Below are 18,920 nucleotides of genomic sequence, written 5' to 3'. Positions count from 1 at the left end.
CTCCTATCTATTAGACTGCTCCCTCTGAGTCTCTTTTTGCTGGATTCTCATCCAGCAAAGAGATAATTCTCATCTTCATGCCTTTGAACCACAGGCATCCCTCAGTGTTCTGTCCTGTGCCCCCTCTTCTCCCTCTATACTATTTTACTTGGTGATCTCGTCTGTTTCTTTGCATTTAATTGTCATCTCTATGCTGATGATTCTCAAATCTACTTAACCAGGCCTAACCTCTGCTGACCTCCAGTCTCATATATCCAACTGCCTTTCAGATATCTCAAACTGAATATCCAGGAGAAATCTTAAACTCAATATGACCAAAACCCAACTCATCATCTTTTCCCCTAAATCCTCTCCTCTTCCAAATTCCCTGTTATTATTGTCTAGGGTGCCACTATCCTTTCAGTCTCTCAGGTTTACACCTAGATGTCATCCTCAATTTCCCACTATCTCTCAATCCCCATATCCAATCTGTTGTCAAGGTCTATTGATTTCACCTTTGAAGCATCTCTCAGCTATGTCCCCTTCTCTTCTCTGATACTGTCATCGCCCTGGTAAAGGCTCTCATCCCCTCATGATGGAACTATTGCAATAGCCTGCTGGTGAGTCTGCCTGCCTCAAGTTTCTCCCCAATCCTGTCCATCCTCCATTCATCTGCCAAAGTGATTTTCCCAAAGCATAGGTTTGATGATGTCAGCTTTTTAACTCAATAAACTCCAGTGGCTCCTTATCATCTCCAGGATCAAATACAGATCCTCTGCTTGATGTTCAAATCTCCTCACATCTTATTCTCCACACCACCTCTCACCCTCCTCCTTCCATATCCCTTGTTCCCATCCTGCACATAGTCTTTGATTTAGAGACACTGACCTCTTCGCTGTTCCACAAACATCTATCTCTTGTCTCTGGGCATTTTCACTGGTGGTTGAGTCCTGGAAAAGAGGGCAATGTTTGGTCTAGAAGGGATAACATTCAGGCTGTAGAAGAAGGTAGCAGTGGTAGTGCTCAGGCCTGGCAAAAGGGGCAGTATCTGGGCCTCAGAATAAAGAACAATAGCTAAGGCACCAGGATGGGCAGGTCTATTGTAACTCTTTGTTTATTCTAATCTGAAACTAATAGGACTCTGCCATACTGCTGCCAGTATGACACCCAGTGATCAGTGAACAACTTCTCCTCAAGAAGGCGTTAGTGGACCAAGTAATGCAATTGTTGTCTAAAGACAAGGGAGAGGTGAAACTGTCTCTGTGTCTGCCCAGGCTTCATGGAAGAAGGGAGAAATCCTTCAATAGAAGTTTAAAGGGGTAAAGATTTGGTGTTTCCCAACCTTCTTCTCCATGGAGTTCCCAGAGAAGGGAAGTTCACTGAATAGTGATAATATGATTACGGGGAAATTCTCATCATCATCTCTGGCACTAGGAAAGGCTGAAGACAAGATGTTATTAACCTCTTAACTAGCTTACTAAAGATGATGCTGATCCATGATAAGGATTGCTGACTACGCTAGGTAGCACAGTAGATAGAACACTGGTCTTGGAGTCAGGAAGACCTGAGTTCAAATCTGGCCTCAGACACTTGATACTTACTAGCTGTGGGACCCTGGGCAGGTCACTTAATCTCATTGCCACACCAAAAAGCAAAAAAAAAAAAAAAAGAAGAAGAAGAAAAAAAAAAGAAAATAGAATGATGGATTGGATTGGTTTAATTAGTAAGTAAAACTGAATGTATATAAGATAAAATATAAAATATAGGGGGCAGCTAGGTGGTGCAGTGGATAGAACACTGGTCTTGGAGTTAGGAGGACCTGAGTTCAAATCTGGCCTCAGACACTTGATGCTTACTAGCTGTGTGACTATGGGCAAGTCACTTAACCCTGATTACTTCACCACAAAAAAAAAAGTGTCGTAATCTGTGATATGACCCCTAGTGTTCCTGGTGTCGTTCTTGCCGTTCATCACTTTATATTGTTTTATCTACTTTGTAGTAGTAGTAGTAGTAGTAGTAGTAGTAGTAGTAGTAGTAGTAGTAGTATTAATAATAGTAGTAGCAGCAGCAGCAGTAGTAGTAAATGACTTGCCCAGGGTCACTCAGCTATTGTCTGAGGCTAGATTTGAACTCAGGTCTTCCTGACTCCAGGATGGTACTCTTCTCACTTCACTCACGTTTTCTGAAACCATCCCTTTCACTATTTCTTGCAGCACATTATTCTATCACTTTTATATACCATAACTTTTTCAGCCATTCCCTGTTTGATTGTCATCCCCTCTGTTTCCAATTCTTTGCCACCAGAAAAAGAACTGCTATAAATATTATTTTTCATATGGGTCCTTTTCCTTTCTTTGAACTCTTTAGGGGTATAAACTTAGCAGTGGCATTGCTGGGCCAATGTGTATGTACAATTTAAGATTATTTGGGCATAGTTCCAAATTGCTTTCCAGAATGGTTAGACTACTTTACAGGTCCACCACTAGTATATTAGTACAGCAGTGTACCTACTTTTCCACATCCACTCCAGTATTTGTCATTTTCCTGATGGATATGAGGTGGTATCTCAGATTTGTTTTAATTTCTGTTTCTCTAATTAGGGGTTTAGAACCTCATTTTCTATTTCTGTTTCTATATCCTGTTTATTGATAGCTTTGATGTTTATTGATATTCTGTTTATTGATAGCTTCTTCTTCTGAAAACTGACTCTTTATATCTTTTGTCTATTTGTCAATTGGGGAAATTTGACTTCATTCCCTATATATTTTTAAAATGAGATTTTTAATCAGAGAAACTTGCTGCAAAGATTTTTCCCCCAGTTTCCTGCTTTTCTAATTTTAGCTGCTTTGATTTTGTTTATGAAAAAAATTAACTTTATGCAATCGAAATTGTATATTTCATCTCCCATGAACATCTCAGTCTCTTGTTTGGTCATGAACTCTTCCCTACCAATAGATATGAGATATAATTTCTTTCGTGCTCCACTAATTTGCTTATATCAGCTTTGCAATATTGTTTGAAACCTGGTATTGCTAGGTCCTTTCCTTCACATTTTTCCCCATTGATTCCCTTGCTTTTCTTGCCCTTTTCTTCCTCCAGATGAGTTTTGTTATTATTTTTTCTAATTATGGGCAAAGCACTGAATAAGTACATTAATTTAGGTAGTATTGCCATTTTTGTTATATTGACTTAGCCTACCCATTTCTCCAGTTATTTAGATCTGTCTTTATTTGTGTGAAGAGTGTTTTGTAACTGTGTTCATGTAGTTCCTGTGTGGGTCTTGACAGGTAGACTCCCAAGTATTTTATATTATCTGTATATTTTAAATGGAATTCCTCTTTCTATCTCTTCCTGATGGGTTTTGTTGGTAATATACAGAAATGCTGATGGTTTGATTTTATGTACTGCAACTTTTCTGAAGTTGTTAATTGTTTGATTAGTTTGGGTTTTTTTAAGTTTAGTTTGGGGTTTTCTAAGTAAACCCTCATATCTTCAAAAAGTGATAGTTTTGTTTCTTCTTTGACCATGCTTATTCCTTCAATTTCTTTTTCTTTTCTTATGCTATTGCTAGCATTTCTAGTGCAATACTGAATAATAGAGGTAATAATGGGAATCTTTGCTTCACCCCTGAGCTTCATGAAAAGGCTTCTAGTTTATCTTTATTACAAATAATGTTCACTGTTTGTTTTAGATTGATATTACTTATGATTTTAAGGAAAGTTCTGTTTATTCCTGTGCTTTATAGTATTGTCAGTAGGAATAGGTATTGTACTTTGATTATTAAAATAATTTTTTTCTCTTTTTTTGTATCTTTCTTTAGCTCTTCTATGAATTTTTGTTGGGTTTATGTCCAATCTGCTTTTTCCTTTGAGGCTTTGCTTGTGGATGTTTTCATGTCAATGTCTTCTCCTGAGTTTGTGTCTTGAGCTTCTCTGTCACCAAGGAAGCTTTTTATGGTCAGGTTCTTTCTTTGTTTTTTACTCATTTTTCCAGCCTATTTCTTGACTTTGGACTTTATTTTAGTTGGACTCTGCTCACTTCTGTGGGAGATGGCTAGCCTGAGGTTCTATGACTAGATCTGGCAGCCTGTAGGGTTTCAATGTGGTGTGATCCCAGAAAAGTTCTAGTCACTATGGGTTATGGTCTGTTAGTGGTTACAGTGTGTGCTCACAAGGGAGGAGAGGCCATACCTGGGTAAGGAGCAGAGCTGCTCCTCATTGCCTTGGAACTATGACTTGGACTGGGTAAGGGACAGTGGAATTGCCAGGTTGTGTGTGGTCCTGTGCCTAGTGCTAGAACAGGGGTAATATCTGTAATGTCTTTCTGACAAGATGTTTAGTCTCCTTACCACCCTAAGGCCCCAAGTGCCTCTGGTGCCACCACTACTGCCACTGCTGCTGTTGCCACTGTCTCCAGGCCCCACATGATGCTGCTTCCACTGTGCTGTACTCCTGGCCAGCCCACACTCCAGCATCCACAGACCTTAGGGTGGTAAGGAGACCTCTCTTTCTATTCTCTTAAACTGTCCTGGGCTGGAAAAACAAGTCACTATGTTTTTTTTTTTTGTTATCCTACTCAGAATTTGATTTGACACATTTTTAAAAAGTTTTTTAGAGGGTTGGTTTAGGAGAGCTTAGAATACATGCTCAATTCATTCTCCCATCTTTGTTCTCTACCTGTTATAGTAATTTTTTTTTTGATGTCTCATGGAATCATTGACTTCTATTTGGTCCATTCTAATTTTCAGGGAGTTTATTGCTTGGCAAGGTTTTGTAACTTTTGAGCCAACTTGTCAATTTGTTTTCCAATTTTTTTCTTTCATAACTCTCATTTCTCTCCATTTTTTCCCTCAAACTCTCTCATTTCACTTGTTAAAACATTTTAAGCTCTTTAAAAAAAAACCTTTAACATCATTTTGTGTTTGAGTTTATGCCCAAAGCTGTTATTTTCCTGTGATGCATTGCTTGTAGATATTTTGTAGTCATTCTGTTTTGCATTTTGTGTTTTAAATTTCCCTGCCACCATAATACGGTAGTGCTCATTGTAGCAGTGTTTGGTTGTTCATTTGTTTTTTTTTTATTTGCCCATTCTTCTAGCCTACTTTTTTTTACTTCAGGCTTGATATTATGGCTGGCTTCTGTGGCACTTCAGGAAGGAAGGTCTGGGCTAATCCTGTTGCTGCTTTCTTGGGGTACTGAATGTTGTGTTATTCCAGGTCTCAGGACAGGCTGAGGACTTCAAAGATTGCAGTGCTCTCAAAGTGGTCTGATTCAGGGTAAAGTCTGTTGCTCCCTGGCCTGAGCTGATCTTGGTTTCGGTCTGAGTTACAGTAGAATGCTATTGAACTCAGTCCCTATCAGCCAGCTGGAAAATTCTGTTGTTTCAGAGTGACAGCATTTTACTGTCCTCTTTGGTCTGAGATTCTTTCCCTAGTTGTTCTTCTAAGGACTGAGCCAAGTGCGGGTAGTGAAACCTTGCTCTTAGCTTCAGGTCTGAGCCACATTGCAGTTGCTTGATTATGAACTTTCTCCTTTTTAGGTACACTGCCTAGTCAGATTCATTCTCAGAATGCCCCCCCAAATGGGGATTGGGCAATAAACCTGCTAGTTGGCATCTGTGGCCATCACAGTGCCTTTGTATGAATCTGGGTATACCCCAGATCCAGTATGGGTCTGAGACTATCCTCTGTCCCTGGTGCACAACCTCTCCCTGGGCACTGAAGGGCTCAGAATGCTCCTGACCTGACTCCCCAGGGTCCACAGATCTTCCTATCTGTTTCCTGATGATAAGCTAGGCGGACAAATGGTTCTGTTACTTGTATTTTCTATATCTGTTTGGAAAAGTGTTATGAATAGGGACTTGACTGTACTGCTTCCTACTGTTCCACTATCTTGACTCCGTCTTCTCCTTTAGACATCTTAAACTCAACATGAACAAAACTAAACTAGTTATCTTTTTCCCTAAATGCTTCCCCCTTCCAAACTTCTCTATTACAAGCAAAGATACCACCGTCCCCCCAGTCCCCCGGGATCATACCTAGGTGTCATCCTCACCTCCTCATTATCTCTCACCCCTCACCCCAATATTCAAGCTGTTGCCAAGGTCTACTGATTTCACCTTTGCAACATCTCTCAGATATACCCCTTCTCTTCTCTGATACTGTCACTACCCTGGTACAGGCCCTCATCACCTCATGCTGGGACTATTGCAATAACCTACTGGTGAATCTACCTGCCTCAAGTCTCTTCCCATTCCAATCCATCCTCCATTTAGCTGCCAAAATAATTTTTCTAAGGCACAGGTCTCACCATGGCACTCTCCTACTCAATAAATACTATTCTATTACCTTCAGGATCAAATATAAAATTCCTTCATATCTTTCCCCACACAAACATACATTTCTAGCTTCTTCTACTCTATGTCCCTTCCACCATCACCATGTACTATTCGATCCATTGACACAGGCCCTCCTTGGCGTTCCTTGAATAAGACATTCCCAACTCCTGACTCTGGATATTTTCTCTGGCTGTCCACCATGCTTGGAATGCTCTCCCTCCTTATCTCTGTCTCCTGACTTCCTGATTTCCATTCAAGTCCCAATTAAAATCCCACCTTCTACAGGAAGCCTCTCTCAATCTTTCTTAATTCCAGTGCCTTCTCTCTGTTGATTATTTCCTATTTATCCTTTCTATAGCTAGTTTGTACATATTTGTTTGCATGGTGTCTCCCCATTAAGTGTCAGCTTCTCAAGGTCAGTGACTCTTTTTTGCTTTTCTTTGTATCTCAAGCATTTTAGTACAGTATAGTGTATAGTAGGTGCTTAATAAATGTTAATTGACTAACTGACAAAATCAGTGTCAGAGTTGTAGGGCACTAAAGGAGTGGAAAGTTTAATAAGACAAGAAACCACAGGACTGAAGACCTGAGAAGAGGCTAGAAAAGTTTTTGTACAAATAAAACAGACATAGCCAAGATCAGAGGGAAAGTGGAAAACAGGAGTGGAGGTAGGGGCATGAATTTTATAGACAGCTTCTCAGATAAAGGTCTCATATCTCAAATAAATAAAGAACTTTGTCAAATACATAAGAATATGAGTAATTTCCCAATTGATAAATGGTTAAAGGATACAAACAGGCAGCTTTTAGATAAATCAAAACAATTTATAGTCATATGGAAAAATGCTCTAAATCAGGTGTGGCCTTTTGACTGAGTCCAAGGGTTTTTGGGGTTTGTTTGTTTGTTTGTTTTTGTGAGGCAATTGGGGTTAAGTGACTTGCCTAGAGTCACACAGCTAGTGAGTGTTATGTAGCTGAGGTGTAATTTGAACTCAGGTCAAGGTGACTCCAAGGCCAGTGCTCTATCCACTGTACCACCTAGCTGCCCCTGAGTCCAAGTTTTACAAAACAAATCCTTTTATTAAGGGGATTTGTTCTGTGAAGTTTGGATTCAGTCAAAGTGCTGCACTTGAGGACCTAGAGGGCCACATGTGGCTCAAACCTGCAGGTTCCCCACGCCAGCAATATGGATTAGAGAAATTCAAATGAAAACAACCTTGAGATATCACTTTATACCTGTCAAAATGGCTAAAATGATTGAAGGGGGAAAGCGACAAGTGTTGGAAGGGATGTGGAAAAATTAGGACACTGATTCATTGTTGGTGGAATTGTGAACTGATCCAACCATTTTGGAGAGCAATTTGGAATTATACCCAAAGAGTTATTAAACTACCTATTCTCTTTGACCCAGTAATACCACTACAAGGTCTATTTCCAAAGATGAATAGAGAAAAAGGAAAAGAATCTATATGTTCTATATTTATAGCAGCTCTTTTTGTGGTGATATAGAACTGGAAATTGCAGGGATGCCCATCAATTGGGGAATGGTTGGGCTAGTTGTGGTATATAATTGTGAGGAAATACTACTGTGCTATAAGAAATGATGAGCTCAATAATCTAAGAAAAGCATGGACAGATGCATGAAATTATGAAGCATGAAATTATGAAGCATGAAATTATGAAGAATGAAATGAGCAGAGCAAGAGAATGTTGTATACAGTAACAGCAATAGTGTTTTAAGAACAACTTTGAGCAAACAAGTAATATGAAGGAAGACACTATCTGCATTCAGAAAAAGAACTGATGAATAGAAATATGTATAGAATAATTTTACATACATACTTATTTGTGTCTAATGGTAGTCATTGCTAGGGTGAAGGGTGAGGGGAAATAAAGGAAAAAAGAAGTTTACATGATAATATTTGCAAAGAATAGCAAGTTGTGCCTAGTAGACTTGCAGTTTCATGTGCAATCATCTTTTTGATTTTACTATATTATGGAAATGCTTGTTTTATTCCATAAATTAAAAATAAAATAAAGAAAAATTTAAAAAGGAAAAAAAAGAAAGAAAGAAAGAAAGGGCAATAAGGTAGAGAGATTCATACTGAAGAAGATGATAATCTGGACTTTGGCCTTTATTGGTGCAATGAGTCATATGGCCCATGCTGGTCTAATAGTAGGTAAAGTTTGACTGTCTAGTGAAAACAAGCCACATATTACTATAAGTTAAGTGGAAGATTAAGTAGGTTCTTTTTTGGGGGGGGCAATTGGGGTTAAGTGACTTGCTCGGGGCCACACAGCTAGTAAGATGTGTAGGTCTGAGGCAGGATTTGAACTCAGGTCCTCCTGACTTCAGGGCCAGCACTCTATCCACTGTGCCACCTAGCTGCCCCAGATTAAGTAAGTTCTTGTGGAAAGAAAAGGGAATCTTAATGATTGTTTATGGGTTCAGGTATATGTCCTTACATTTTTTCCTTTATACAAATGAAACATTTGTAATGTTTGAAGCTATTCATTTAAGTGCTTGCAGGTTAGGTGAGAATCATTCTTGGAAAACAAAATGAGCCTGACATTGAAATTCTCTGGATTCCTCTGGGTGAGTAGTTGAGCCAAGGAGATTTGAAAGTGAGAATTATATCTGAGTCCTTGCATCTGGAGGAAATACTTCAATGACTCCCTATTACTTCTAGGATATGATTCTTTGTCATTTTAAAGACCTTCAAAATCTAGTTACAATTTATCTTTCCTGACAGATCACATAACTGTTCTCTCTAACAGTGTTTGCTCCAGCCAAAGTGGTCTCCTTGTGTTTCCTCCTTCCATCTCCTTTTTTATGACTTTGGTTTTTTTTGGGGGGGTTTTGTTGTATTTTTTTTTTGGTGAGGCAGTTGGGGTTAAGTGACTTGCCCAGAGTCACACAGCTAGTAAGTGTTATGTGTCTGAGACCGGATTTGAACTCAGGTCCTCCTGACTCCAGGGCCAGTGCTCTATCCACTGTGTCACCTAGCTGTCCCTATGACTTTGAACCTACAATGCTCTTCTTCGCCTCTTTGAACCCCTTGAAGTTTCCTTGAATATGTAGTTCGAAAGTCATCTCCGACAAGAAGGCTTTCTTGATTCTTCCGGTTGTCAGCTCTACCAATTACTTTGTATCCCTTTTTATATAGTTTATATTTGCTTATCTGTACATAAATTGTTATTATTATTATTCTTAATAGATTATTAACTTGAGGACAGGAACTCTTTTCTCCCCCTCTTCGTATCCCTAGCACCTAATGACATTCATTAAGGTTTGAGTAAATGCTTGTTGAAGTGAATGATTCAAAGCCAAGATCTCCTACAGAAGCACCGAAAGAGAGCAGAAATACCTGGGAGAGCAGGTGTGAATTATGGAAAGCCGCACAGAAGAGCTGACACCTGTGCTAAGCCTGGAACGAAATGAAGAATTCTGAAAGATGAAGATAAGGAGAAGAGTAAATTGGAGTTGCTGGGGACAGATTGGGAAGGCAGGAGGTTGAATGTTGAGGTTAGAGACTTCCCAGCAGCCCAGTTTGCCTGCAATGTGAAGTTCTTAAAAACGAATAATTTGAAATAAAGCTATAAAGGTAGACTGAAGTCAAATGGGGGAGGTGGGGGGGGGGAGAGCACTGCAATTGCCAGGCTGAGAAGTTGGCATTTTATTCTAGAAATAAAAGGAAATCAATAAAGATTTTTTGATTAGGGAAGGGACATGGTCAGGCCAGTAACTTAAGATTATTTTGGCAGCTGGGTGAAGAAGGGATTGAAGAGGGCAGAGACTGGAGGCAGGGAGAATATTAGAATGCTAATATTTTCTCAGAGAAGTTGATAATGTACTAACCCCTATATTAGTGGCCTTGATATAAAGGGAATGGATATGAGAGATTTTGTGAAGATAGAATTGTTAAGTCTTGGCAACTAAGTGGGTATAGGGGTAACGGTATGAAAAAGAAGAAAAGTCAAGGAAGACTCCAAGGTTAGATACCTGAATGACTGAGAGAATGGTGGTATTCTTAACAGAACTAGAGTTAGATGGATGAGGTAATTTCTTGAGTCGCCTCCATCATATGATTCTATGAAGAATTTATAAATATCAATGAGATCTTATGAGCATGCACTAAAAATGTTACCCTGAAAAACATGAATATGGTACATGAAAAGATACTCAAGTAGTAATTCCTCTCAGGTGAGTTTCTTGGGGGGAAAAAACTGAAAAGAAAGCAAGACTATGACTTATAAAACTGATTTCCTGGCTGGAAAGAGGCAAACCAAGAAAATAAAAAGCAGCCACCATTCAGGGCAACCTGAATCCTGCCCAGCTTGTCACTCTCAGGTTTTCCTGTGCATTTCTGCTGACTGGAATGCCTTCACTATGAGCTCATGTCTTTCCAGAAAAAATCCCACTTAATGCCTTCATTCAGTCAAAGGGGTATATATAGGGGAGTTTTGCAGCTCAGTGCTATGCAGCCCAGGGAACACCACCACTCTCCCTAAAGTGCTTGCATTGTCTTCTCAACTCTCCACCTTTTTGCCAACAGACATGGACATAACTATCCAGCACCCCTGGTTCAAACGGGCTCTTGGATCCTTATATCCAAGCCGCTTGTTTGACCAGTTTTTTGGAGAAGGCCTTTTTGAATATGACCTCCTGCCTTTCCTCTCCTCCACCATCAGCCCTTATTACCGGCAGTCACTCTTCCGAACTGTATTGGAATCAGGCATTTCTGAGGTAAGAATTTGTTTATTCCCCACGGTAGCCACCCTTTTTCTTTGTCAGTTTTCTTATAGATAGTCAGAGGTGATGATGACCCAGAGACCTTTTATAGGAGGAAACTGTGATTTGACTATGTGTCTGCTCCAGCAGCTTAACTGTATTTAGGCTGATGTCCTCAGGCTCTGTTATTTGTGTTGCATGTGGCAGGGGCATGAGGTTCACTGACCAGCCTTATTCCTGTCTCCCAAATCCCCACCTGAATTCTCAGATGTCTCCATTTGGTCAAGCAAAAACAGAACTGGTGCTTGGTGCTTGCCAGTTGTTACTTCTAGCTGCATGATTGCACCTCTAATGGAGAAATAGTGCAGCGGCAGAACTGTACTATAGTCTACTCCATGTCCCTGGGAAGGGGGGAGCTGAAGATAAATCCAAACTGAGCACGACCGTTCTCTTTTCCTCCCATCAGCTCATGACCCATGTGTGGTTTGAAATGCACAAACCACATGCTGGAAACCCCAAGAACAACCCTACCAAGGCAAGTTGTTTGTGTTCAGCTGCTTCCCCAACCGTCTGCTCTGGGCTGTGAAAGCCAGGCTGGGGGTGGGTGCTTCCTTGTACCCTGCAAGTCAGTCTATCTAGGGTTTCCTCTCCAGCAGATTGCAGAAAAGTTAGAATCTCTTCCCTGTTGGGTTAGTGGAATCTCCCAGTGCCTGCTCTAAAAAAAAAAAAATGCACCAAAAGTAACCCTACAAAAATCTAGGAAACTGATAAAAGTGCTGGTTAAGTAGAGGATGCATGATAATAAAACTGATATTTATAGAGCATTTATTTGAAAGCTGGTGAGGTGCTGACACAGGTTATATATTATTTGATCCTCACAAAAACCCTGTGAGGTAAGTACTCTAAAGATTATTATCCTCCTTTTACAAATGAGAAAAGTGACGCTCAGAGAGGGTAAATGACTTGTCCATGGTCACTCAGCTAGTAAGGCTCAAAAGGATGATTTGAACTCAGGTCTTCTTGACTCTAATCTCTAAATGTGCAATCCAGTATGCCACAATGATTCTGTTAGTGTGAGTGCTTAATAAGTAATATCCAAATGCTCAAAGGAAAGATGGGTTATGTGAAAATATGCCACAACAATAATCTTATTCACCCATCACTTGAAGCAGAAAGCTTCTTAAGAGTGTTAAAATGAATCAGGGATACAGTTATTTAACACTCCAGACAAGATAGAGATGGTAGCACTGCCTATACATGCAAACTGAATTGCAGAGTGGAGACAATTATGCCAAACCCTTAGGCAAAATAAACAAAGAAATTAAAAACCTATCATTGAAAAAACAGAATTTTTTTTTTGGAACTTAAAGCCTGAGTTTGTCTATGGATTCACCAAATAACTCAACCCACCTCATTTTGCTTTTAGAGACTTACTCTACATCCCCTATCTTAAAAATGGAAGGAGCCACAGATCTACTCTAATTCCTTTAGCTTTCTACAATCCATCTCAGGGAACATGGAAGGAATTGTTTCCTTGTCCACCAACAGGCTCTGCCAGGTGGTTGGTAAATCTGCATGTGACGTTTTAATTTCAGGTGAGATCTGACCGAGACAAGTTTGTTATCTTCCTGGATGTCAAACACTTCTCTCCTGAAGACTTGACTGTGAAGGTATTGGATGACTTTGTGGAAATTCACGGGAAGCACAGTGAAAGACAGGTAAGACAAAAAGTCATTAGCATCCATCATTAGCAAACCATTTGTGGTTTATTTTGTTATCTTTTTGAAGTTCTTTAGCTGGATGGAGAAAGAAGAAGAATTCAGTCAGGGAGAATAGGACAGTGAATGAATTATTTAAATTAAATCAGTTTCTTCTGAGGGTCACGATGCATCCTCAATAACCTTTTAGAAGATAAAACAAAGGAATGTGATTATCAGCAGGACAGTCTGATGGAACACCAACCTACAAGTGGCAGTATTGGACTTCAAATATGCCTCCACTGCCAATTTTGCTTTGTGAAAACTGCCCAACTTTATTTTAGTTGCTCCATCAGCCTCTTTCGACTGCCAGGAAAATACTTCAAATATATAAAGGACCTATGATTTCCTCATGTGGAAACTCCTTCTACCTAAAGGCAGATAACAACCTGTTCATAATTTATAGTCTTAGAAAGGTATCTGAGATTTATGCAGATTGTGATGTGACTGAGTCATACATAAATATGAGTATCAGAGAGGGGATCTATACTCACGTCTTTAGATCTCCGAGTCTTATGCTCTATCAAAGGTGTCTCTTTTGCTAGGAGAATGGTTTAATTAAATGAGCTAAGATTTGTGCTAAGCTCCTTAAGTAGAGATGGCTTTGTTTTGGTCTGTATATTCCCAGAACCTAGATCGTTTCCTTGCTTAATAAATAGGTGCTTAAGAAATATTTGAATTGAACAGAGTTGCCTTTAAGGTATATGATTGAAAGGTCATGAGCAAATACTGAGAGTCATTATTAAAACTAGTGTTCCAAAGTGTATCATCTGTATGACTTTACCATGTCATCCACAGGATTCAGTCTTAAATTAAACTTAAACAGGAATACCATGGCATTATTCAGCCACATCTTGGTTCATCACAATCAAACACTGAACTGTGTTTTGATTCAGGGAAAGCTAAAGCAAGTATGCTGTCTAAAGCAGACACAGGACTTCTGACTTTTCACACAGCAGGATGCCTAGCATAAATGAGAAGAACAAATAAAACAGTCTTAGGTTTGGAAATTTTCCACACATGAGATGCAAAATTGGAATAAGACCATGTAGTATATAAATGTTCATTGAGTCGAATTGAAATGAAATAGAATGTTAGCAGAAGTCTTAATGTCCTTCTCAAAGTTATAGCCTTTCCTGAAATATAAGGAACTTAAGAACAAACCCCTAGCTTTCCTACCTGTAGTAAAATCATGCCACCTTGTTTCTTATTTCTGCTACCTCTCTGTATTCTTGGGATATTTTAATTTAATTTAATTCCTGGGACCACTTTAATTTCATCTAGCCAATGAGATGTTTCTCCATCTTATCTTATTTAATTGACATCTTTAGCTTACAGAAAAGAGAATGTTGTTGGATCTACAAAATTTGAGGCTATCTAAGAGATTTGAAACTAATTTTCCCTTAGATGGGACTTTTTGTTCCCATGTTACTTTATTGCTATAACTCCTAACCATGTGTGTTCACATATATATACATATACATATATATACATATACATATACATATATATACATATACATATATATACACATACATATGTTGTTGTTCAAGTTGTTTCAGTCACGTCTGACTTGTGACCCCACTTGGGGTTTTCTGAGCAAAGATGTTGGTGTGGTTTGCCATTTCCTTCTCTAGCTGAGGAAACTGAGGCAAACAGAATTAAGTGACTTGCCCAGGGTCATGCAACACCTGTCTGAGGTCAGATTTGAACTCATGAAGATAGTCTTCCTAATTCCAAATCCAGTGTTCTGTGCACTGTGTTATCCACCCAATTGCCCCATGTGTGTGTACAAAAATGTTTAAAAATACAGTGGGACTATTTTTTAATGAAGCATTACTTTAATTCAAGAATTAAATTGATGTAATTAGAAGAACCAATATCCTGGTCATCGAATGACCATATGAAAAAGACCTAGGAAACCTACTGTAAAGATTCCATTTTTACAATTCCTTGTTTTGAAATAGAGGTGTGGCTGGCAACAGTTTTTAAAGAAAGAAACTAATGTAATCCACGGCCCCAAACTCTGAGCTCTGGTTTGCTTGAACTGGGTTCAATATCAGGAGACTTCTAAAGAATTCTCTCTCTGACTCATGTTGTTCCTTCTCAAACATATCTCTGGGAAATTTTGGAATATATCTTGTTTCTAGGTCTCCAGAGTTATAGATAAAGCTCTTTTCCAAGGACTCTTCCAAGCTATGAATATAACAACAAACATTATCTAGAGTAGTCTTTTACCTCTACAAAAATTTAGAAAACACATTAAGAAATCACAGTATTCCATAAACAATGGAAATTCTCTCCACATTTTTGGTGACTATGATCTTCACCAACCTTTTACCCTTACCCTGGTACCTATAAAGGTCCCCAGGGACATAATACCATAATCAGTAGTTTGTATCAGTGGTATTAAACTCAAAAAGAAATAGATACCCATATATAATACAAGTTATATATAGAATATATATATTATAATACCACAAGTTAACATTGTCTATATTGTATTATATTTTTATTTATTTTGTTAAACATTTCCCAATTACATTGTGATCTGATTCTGGTGGCACTCAAGAGTTTTATAGGCCGGCATACACCTACATCATGAGTTTGATATTTCTTGATTGAATTATGCTTGGAAGGGAAATGTATTTGAGGTTGCTAAACATGCAACAATCTCTTCTGTTCAACACTCTAGTGAGTCCCACTTTCACTCTGGGGCACTCTGACCTAATGGTACTACTTTAAGTATATAGTAGGAAAGTTCCCTTAGCTCAGGAAGGGAAATACATTTGGACTTTGTGGAGAGGAAACCCGTTTTCCATTGGCCCTGCATTTTTTCAGATAATTTTTGGTAGTAGTAGAGAGCCAATTTTAAGTCTTTTGCTCTCCCATTTTGTGGCTCAATCCCTTAATCGTCATCCAGCTATAGAGCCATGCACACAATCTTTTTTTCTGCTTAAATGGCTGGCAGCGTCCAATAACTCTCTCTTCTCTTTAGAATTCTAGATTTCAAAATTTCCAGGAAATATCCCCTCCTCTATTCAGGAAGCTAGAACTCAAGATTTTTTGCTGCTCCTTCAAAAGGTTGAGGTTCAGGAACTCCCACTACTGAGCCACAAGGTTCCCCTCTCTCCACAACTGTCATCTCTGGGGCTGAGGTTACACTTTTCATATTTAGGGGCAGGAATCTAGGGTCCAGGACCATTCCTGGGGCCACATAGTTAACAGGATTCACCCCTGCCCCTCAAAGACCTCTTTCAGGCTGTATGGATAAGAGTATATGTAGTTACATTGTACTTCTGCCCTAAGGCTGCCATTAACAGCTCCCAACTGAGGAAGTCTGTATGCATTTGTTCTAGCTCTGCTGCTCTCTAGTCTCATTTGTGAGTGCTTTAGAAATTGTATCTCCTTTGATCCTCACAACAACCCTGAGAGGTAGGTGCTAACCTACTGTTTTACAATCAAGGAAACTGAGGCTGAAGTCAAGTGATTTTTTCCAGAGTCACACAAGTAGTAAATGTCTGAGGCCAAATTTGAACTCAGCTCTTCCTGACGCCAGGCCCAGTGTTCTATCCACTGCATCACCTAGCCCAGCCCAATCAACTTATTTCAATCAATGAAACTTAAGAAGAATCTCTAATTCTCAATGAGGTGTAGTTGTATCCCAGTTGATCAATGATACCATCTTCATGGTAAGATACAAAGTCCTGAAGAAAGGTTTAGTACCCTGTAAGCTCATCGTGTTTATCCCTTCATCTAAAGCTACATAATAGCTTTTTGTTTAGGATGTGTGAATTCTTTGCACATTAGAGAACTGTGGTAGTTTCATGCCTACTCCACATATTAGTATGTGTTACATATAGCCAGAAGGACTTCCAAATTCATTATAGAATGAGAATTCTGAGGCACGAAATACCTACAATCACAGGAGACAGTGGGTAGCTCTCTGCCTTTAAATAATCATTCTTTCCTACCTTTGCCTTCTACCAGGATGACCACGGCTATATCTCCCGTGAATTCCATCGTCGCTACCGCCTGCCTTCCAATGTGGATCAGGCCTCCATTTCCTGCTCCCTGTCTGCTGATGGCATGCTGACCTTCTCTGGTCCCAAGATCCACACTAACATGGATTCAAGCCACAGTGATCGATCCATCCCTGTATCTCGTGAGGAGAAGCCCACCTTGGCTCCCTCTTCCTAAGCTGAGGCAATGTGAGTCACATAGGCTGCTACAACCTGCAGTCTTTACTCACAAAGCCATTGCATAGATACCAGGGGAAAATGTAGAAAAGTCAGAGTTGTTTTTTTCCTCTGCTCTATCCCCTCTTTTTTTGTTGTTATTTTCATTTTCTTAGATGGGATAAAGGTCTGAGAGAGTCTGAGACATTGGGCCTTGAGGCCTAAAACCTAAAGAGCTGTGATGTTAGTGATGACCTAAAATCTAAATGTTAAAAACCCAAATCCCATCACCTGGCTGATTTGCAGAAATGGCCATTGTCCTAAGCTGTTTTTAATAACATCTTCAAGTGACTGAGAGCTTCCTGGTGTTAACCTCCAATAAACCAAATGAAGAAGAATCAACAACTGAGCTGATCAATGTGAAGATAAATTGAAGTGGAGGGAGTAGGGAGTAATAGATATTTAATAAAGAACCTCCATGTAATTCAAAAGTTCCTCGCATATGACACATCCTAATATATGCAGGTCACAGCTGGATTTTTAGACAGGTGTATCCCAATAGCAAGGATGTTAGTTTCTGTTAGCGATGCTTCCTATGACAGCAAGGAGTAGGTGTTTCACAGCTTTGGAGATTCTGTGAGAGAGTTACATCATAATATTAAGGCTTCAAATCCCCGCTGGGATCTCATAGGGCTGTATGTCTCAGACGATCTTTCTCAAAATTTCTAACATAGGTTCACCACAATGTAAGAATACCACCACTGGCCACCAATAAAGTAAATGTGACATGAGCAAACCATGGCTTTGTGTCAGTTTCTTTCTTTTGGTGAGGCGATTGGGATTAAGTGACTTGCCTAGGGTCACGCAGCTAGTGTCAAGTGTCTGAGGCCAGATTTGAACTCAGGTCCTCCTGACTCCAGGGCTGGTGCTCTATCTATTGTGCCACCTAGCTTTCTTTTCTTGGGGTTTGGAATGGAAAAGATAAATGTGTCGACTTGGTTCGAAAGAAGGTTCAAACATGAATATTATATTATTATATATTATAAAAGGTTGAGGTTTGGGGACAAAGAATTGAAATTCTTCCCCTTCTTTGCCAAGGTGTTAGTTTTCTGTGTCCTACAATAATCAGACCACATCTGGAGAATTGTATTCAATTTAGTACATTGAAATTTGAGGATGACATTGATAAGTTGGAGTGCATGCAAAGAAAAGTGACCAAGATAATGAAAGGATTCAAAGTCATGCCACATGAGGATGGGAAAAAGGAACTAGGAATGTTTAACTAGGAGAAGAGGCACATTTAAGGAGACATCTATGGGATAATAGAGGGCTAAAGGGTAGAAGTAAAGCAGCTAGGTGGTATAATGGTTAGAGTGCTGGCCCTGAAATCAGGAAGACCTGAGTTCAAATGTGACTTCAGACACTTACTAGCTGTGTGACCCTGGGTCAGTCACTGTTTGCCTCAGTTTCTTCACTGTAAAATGGGATAATAATAGCACCTCTCAGGGTTTTTATGAGACCAAAAAAGATAGTATCTTAAAGCATTTAGCACAATAGGTGCTATATAAATACTTATTCCCTTCTCAAGTAACCATGAAAGAAATTGTAAAATTTGAAATTCAATAAAAAGAATTTAACAATTAGAGATGTCCAAAAATGGAAGATTAGGGTGATGAAGTTATGGTCAGGAGCTTATGGTGATGATAACAATAATAACAATTGCATTTATACGGTGCTATAAAATTTGCAAAGAGCTTCACAAATATGACCTCATTTTCTCCTCACAACAATCCTGGGAGGTAGGTGCTATTATTACTTCCATTTTGCAGGTGAGAAAACAGATAGATAAAGGTGAAATGACTTGTCCAAGGTAATGCAGCTAAGTGTCTGAGAACAAATTTTAACCTAGGTCTTCCTGATTCCAGGCTCAGGGCTCTCA

The 18,920-nt window shown here is 39.3% G+C and overlaps 1 protein-coding gene across 2 annotated transcripts in view; it reads left to right on the top strand.

Annotated features, from left to right (window-relative positions):
* CRYAA (crystallin alpha A) overlaps positions 1-17,768 on the top strand; it is a 47,250-nt gene extending 29,482 nt beyond the window's left edge. Inside the window, exons 1-4 of one of the 2 annotated variants that reach the window (XM_078146500.1) lie at positions 9,951-11,061; positions 11,513-11,581; positions 12,642-12,764; positions 16,794-17,768. In XM_078146500.1, coding sequence (XP_078002626.1) covers positions 10,873-11,061; positions 11,513-11,581; positions 12,642-12,764; positions 16,794-17,003 — 591 coding nt within the window. In that variant the 5' untranslated portion in view covers positions 9,951-10,872 and the 3' untranslated portion in view covers positions 17,004-17,768. Of the gene's footprint in view, positions 1-9,950; positions 11,062-11,512; positions 11,582-12,641; positions 12,765-16,793 lie in introns of those variants that run through there. The other variant, XM_020973829.2, reaches the window with a different exon arrangement.
* Positions 17,769-18,920: the final 1,152 nt, after the last annotated feature.

The sequence above is a fragment of the Phascolarctos cinereus genome, unplaced genomic scaffold, assembly GCF_003287225.1.
Source record: "Phascolarctos cinereus isolate Bilbo 61053 unplaced genomic scaffold, phaCin_HiC Scaffold_726;HRSCAF=1367, whole genome shotgun sequence".
NCBI lineage: Eukaryota > Metazoa > Chordata > Mammalia > Diprotodontia > Phascolarctidae > Phascolarctos > Phascolarctos cinereus.
This window is presented reverse-complemented; position numbering and strand designations above follow the sequence as displayed.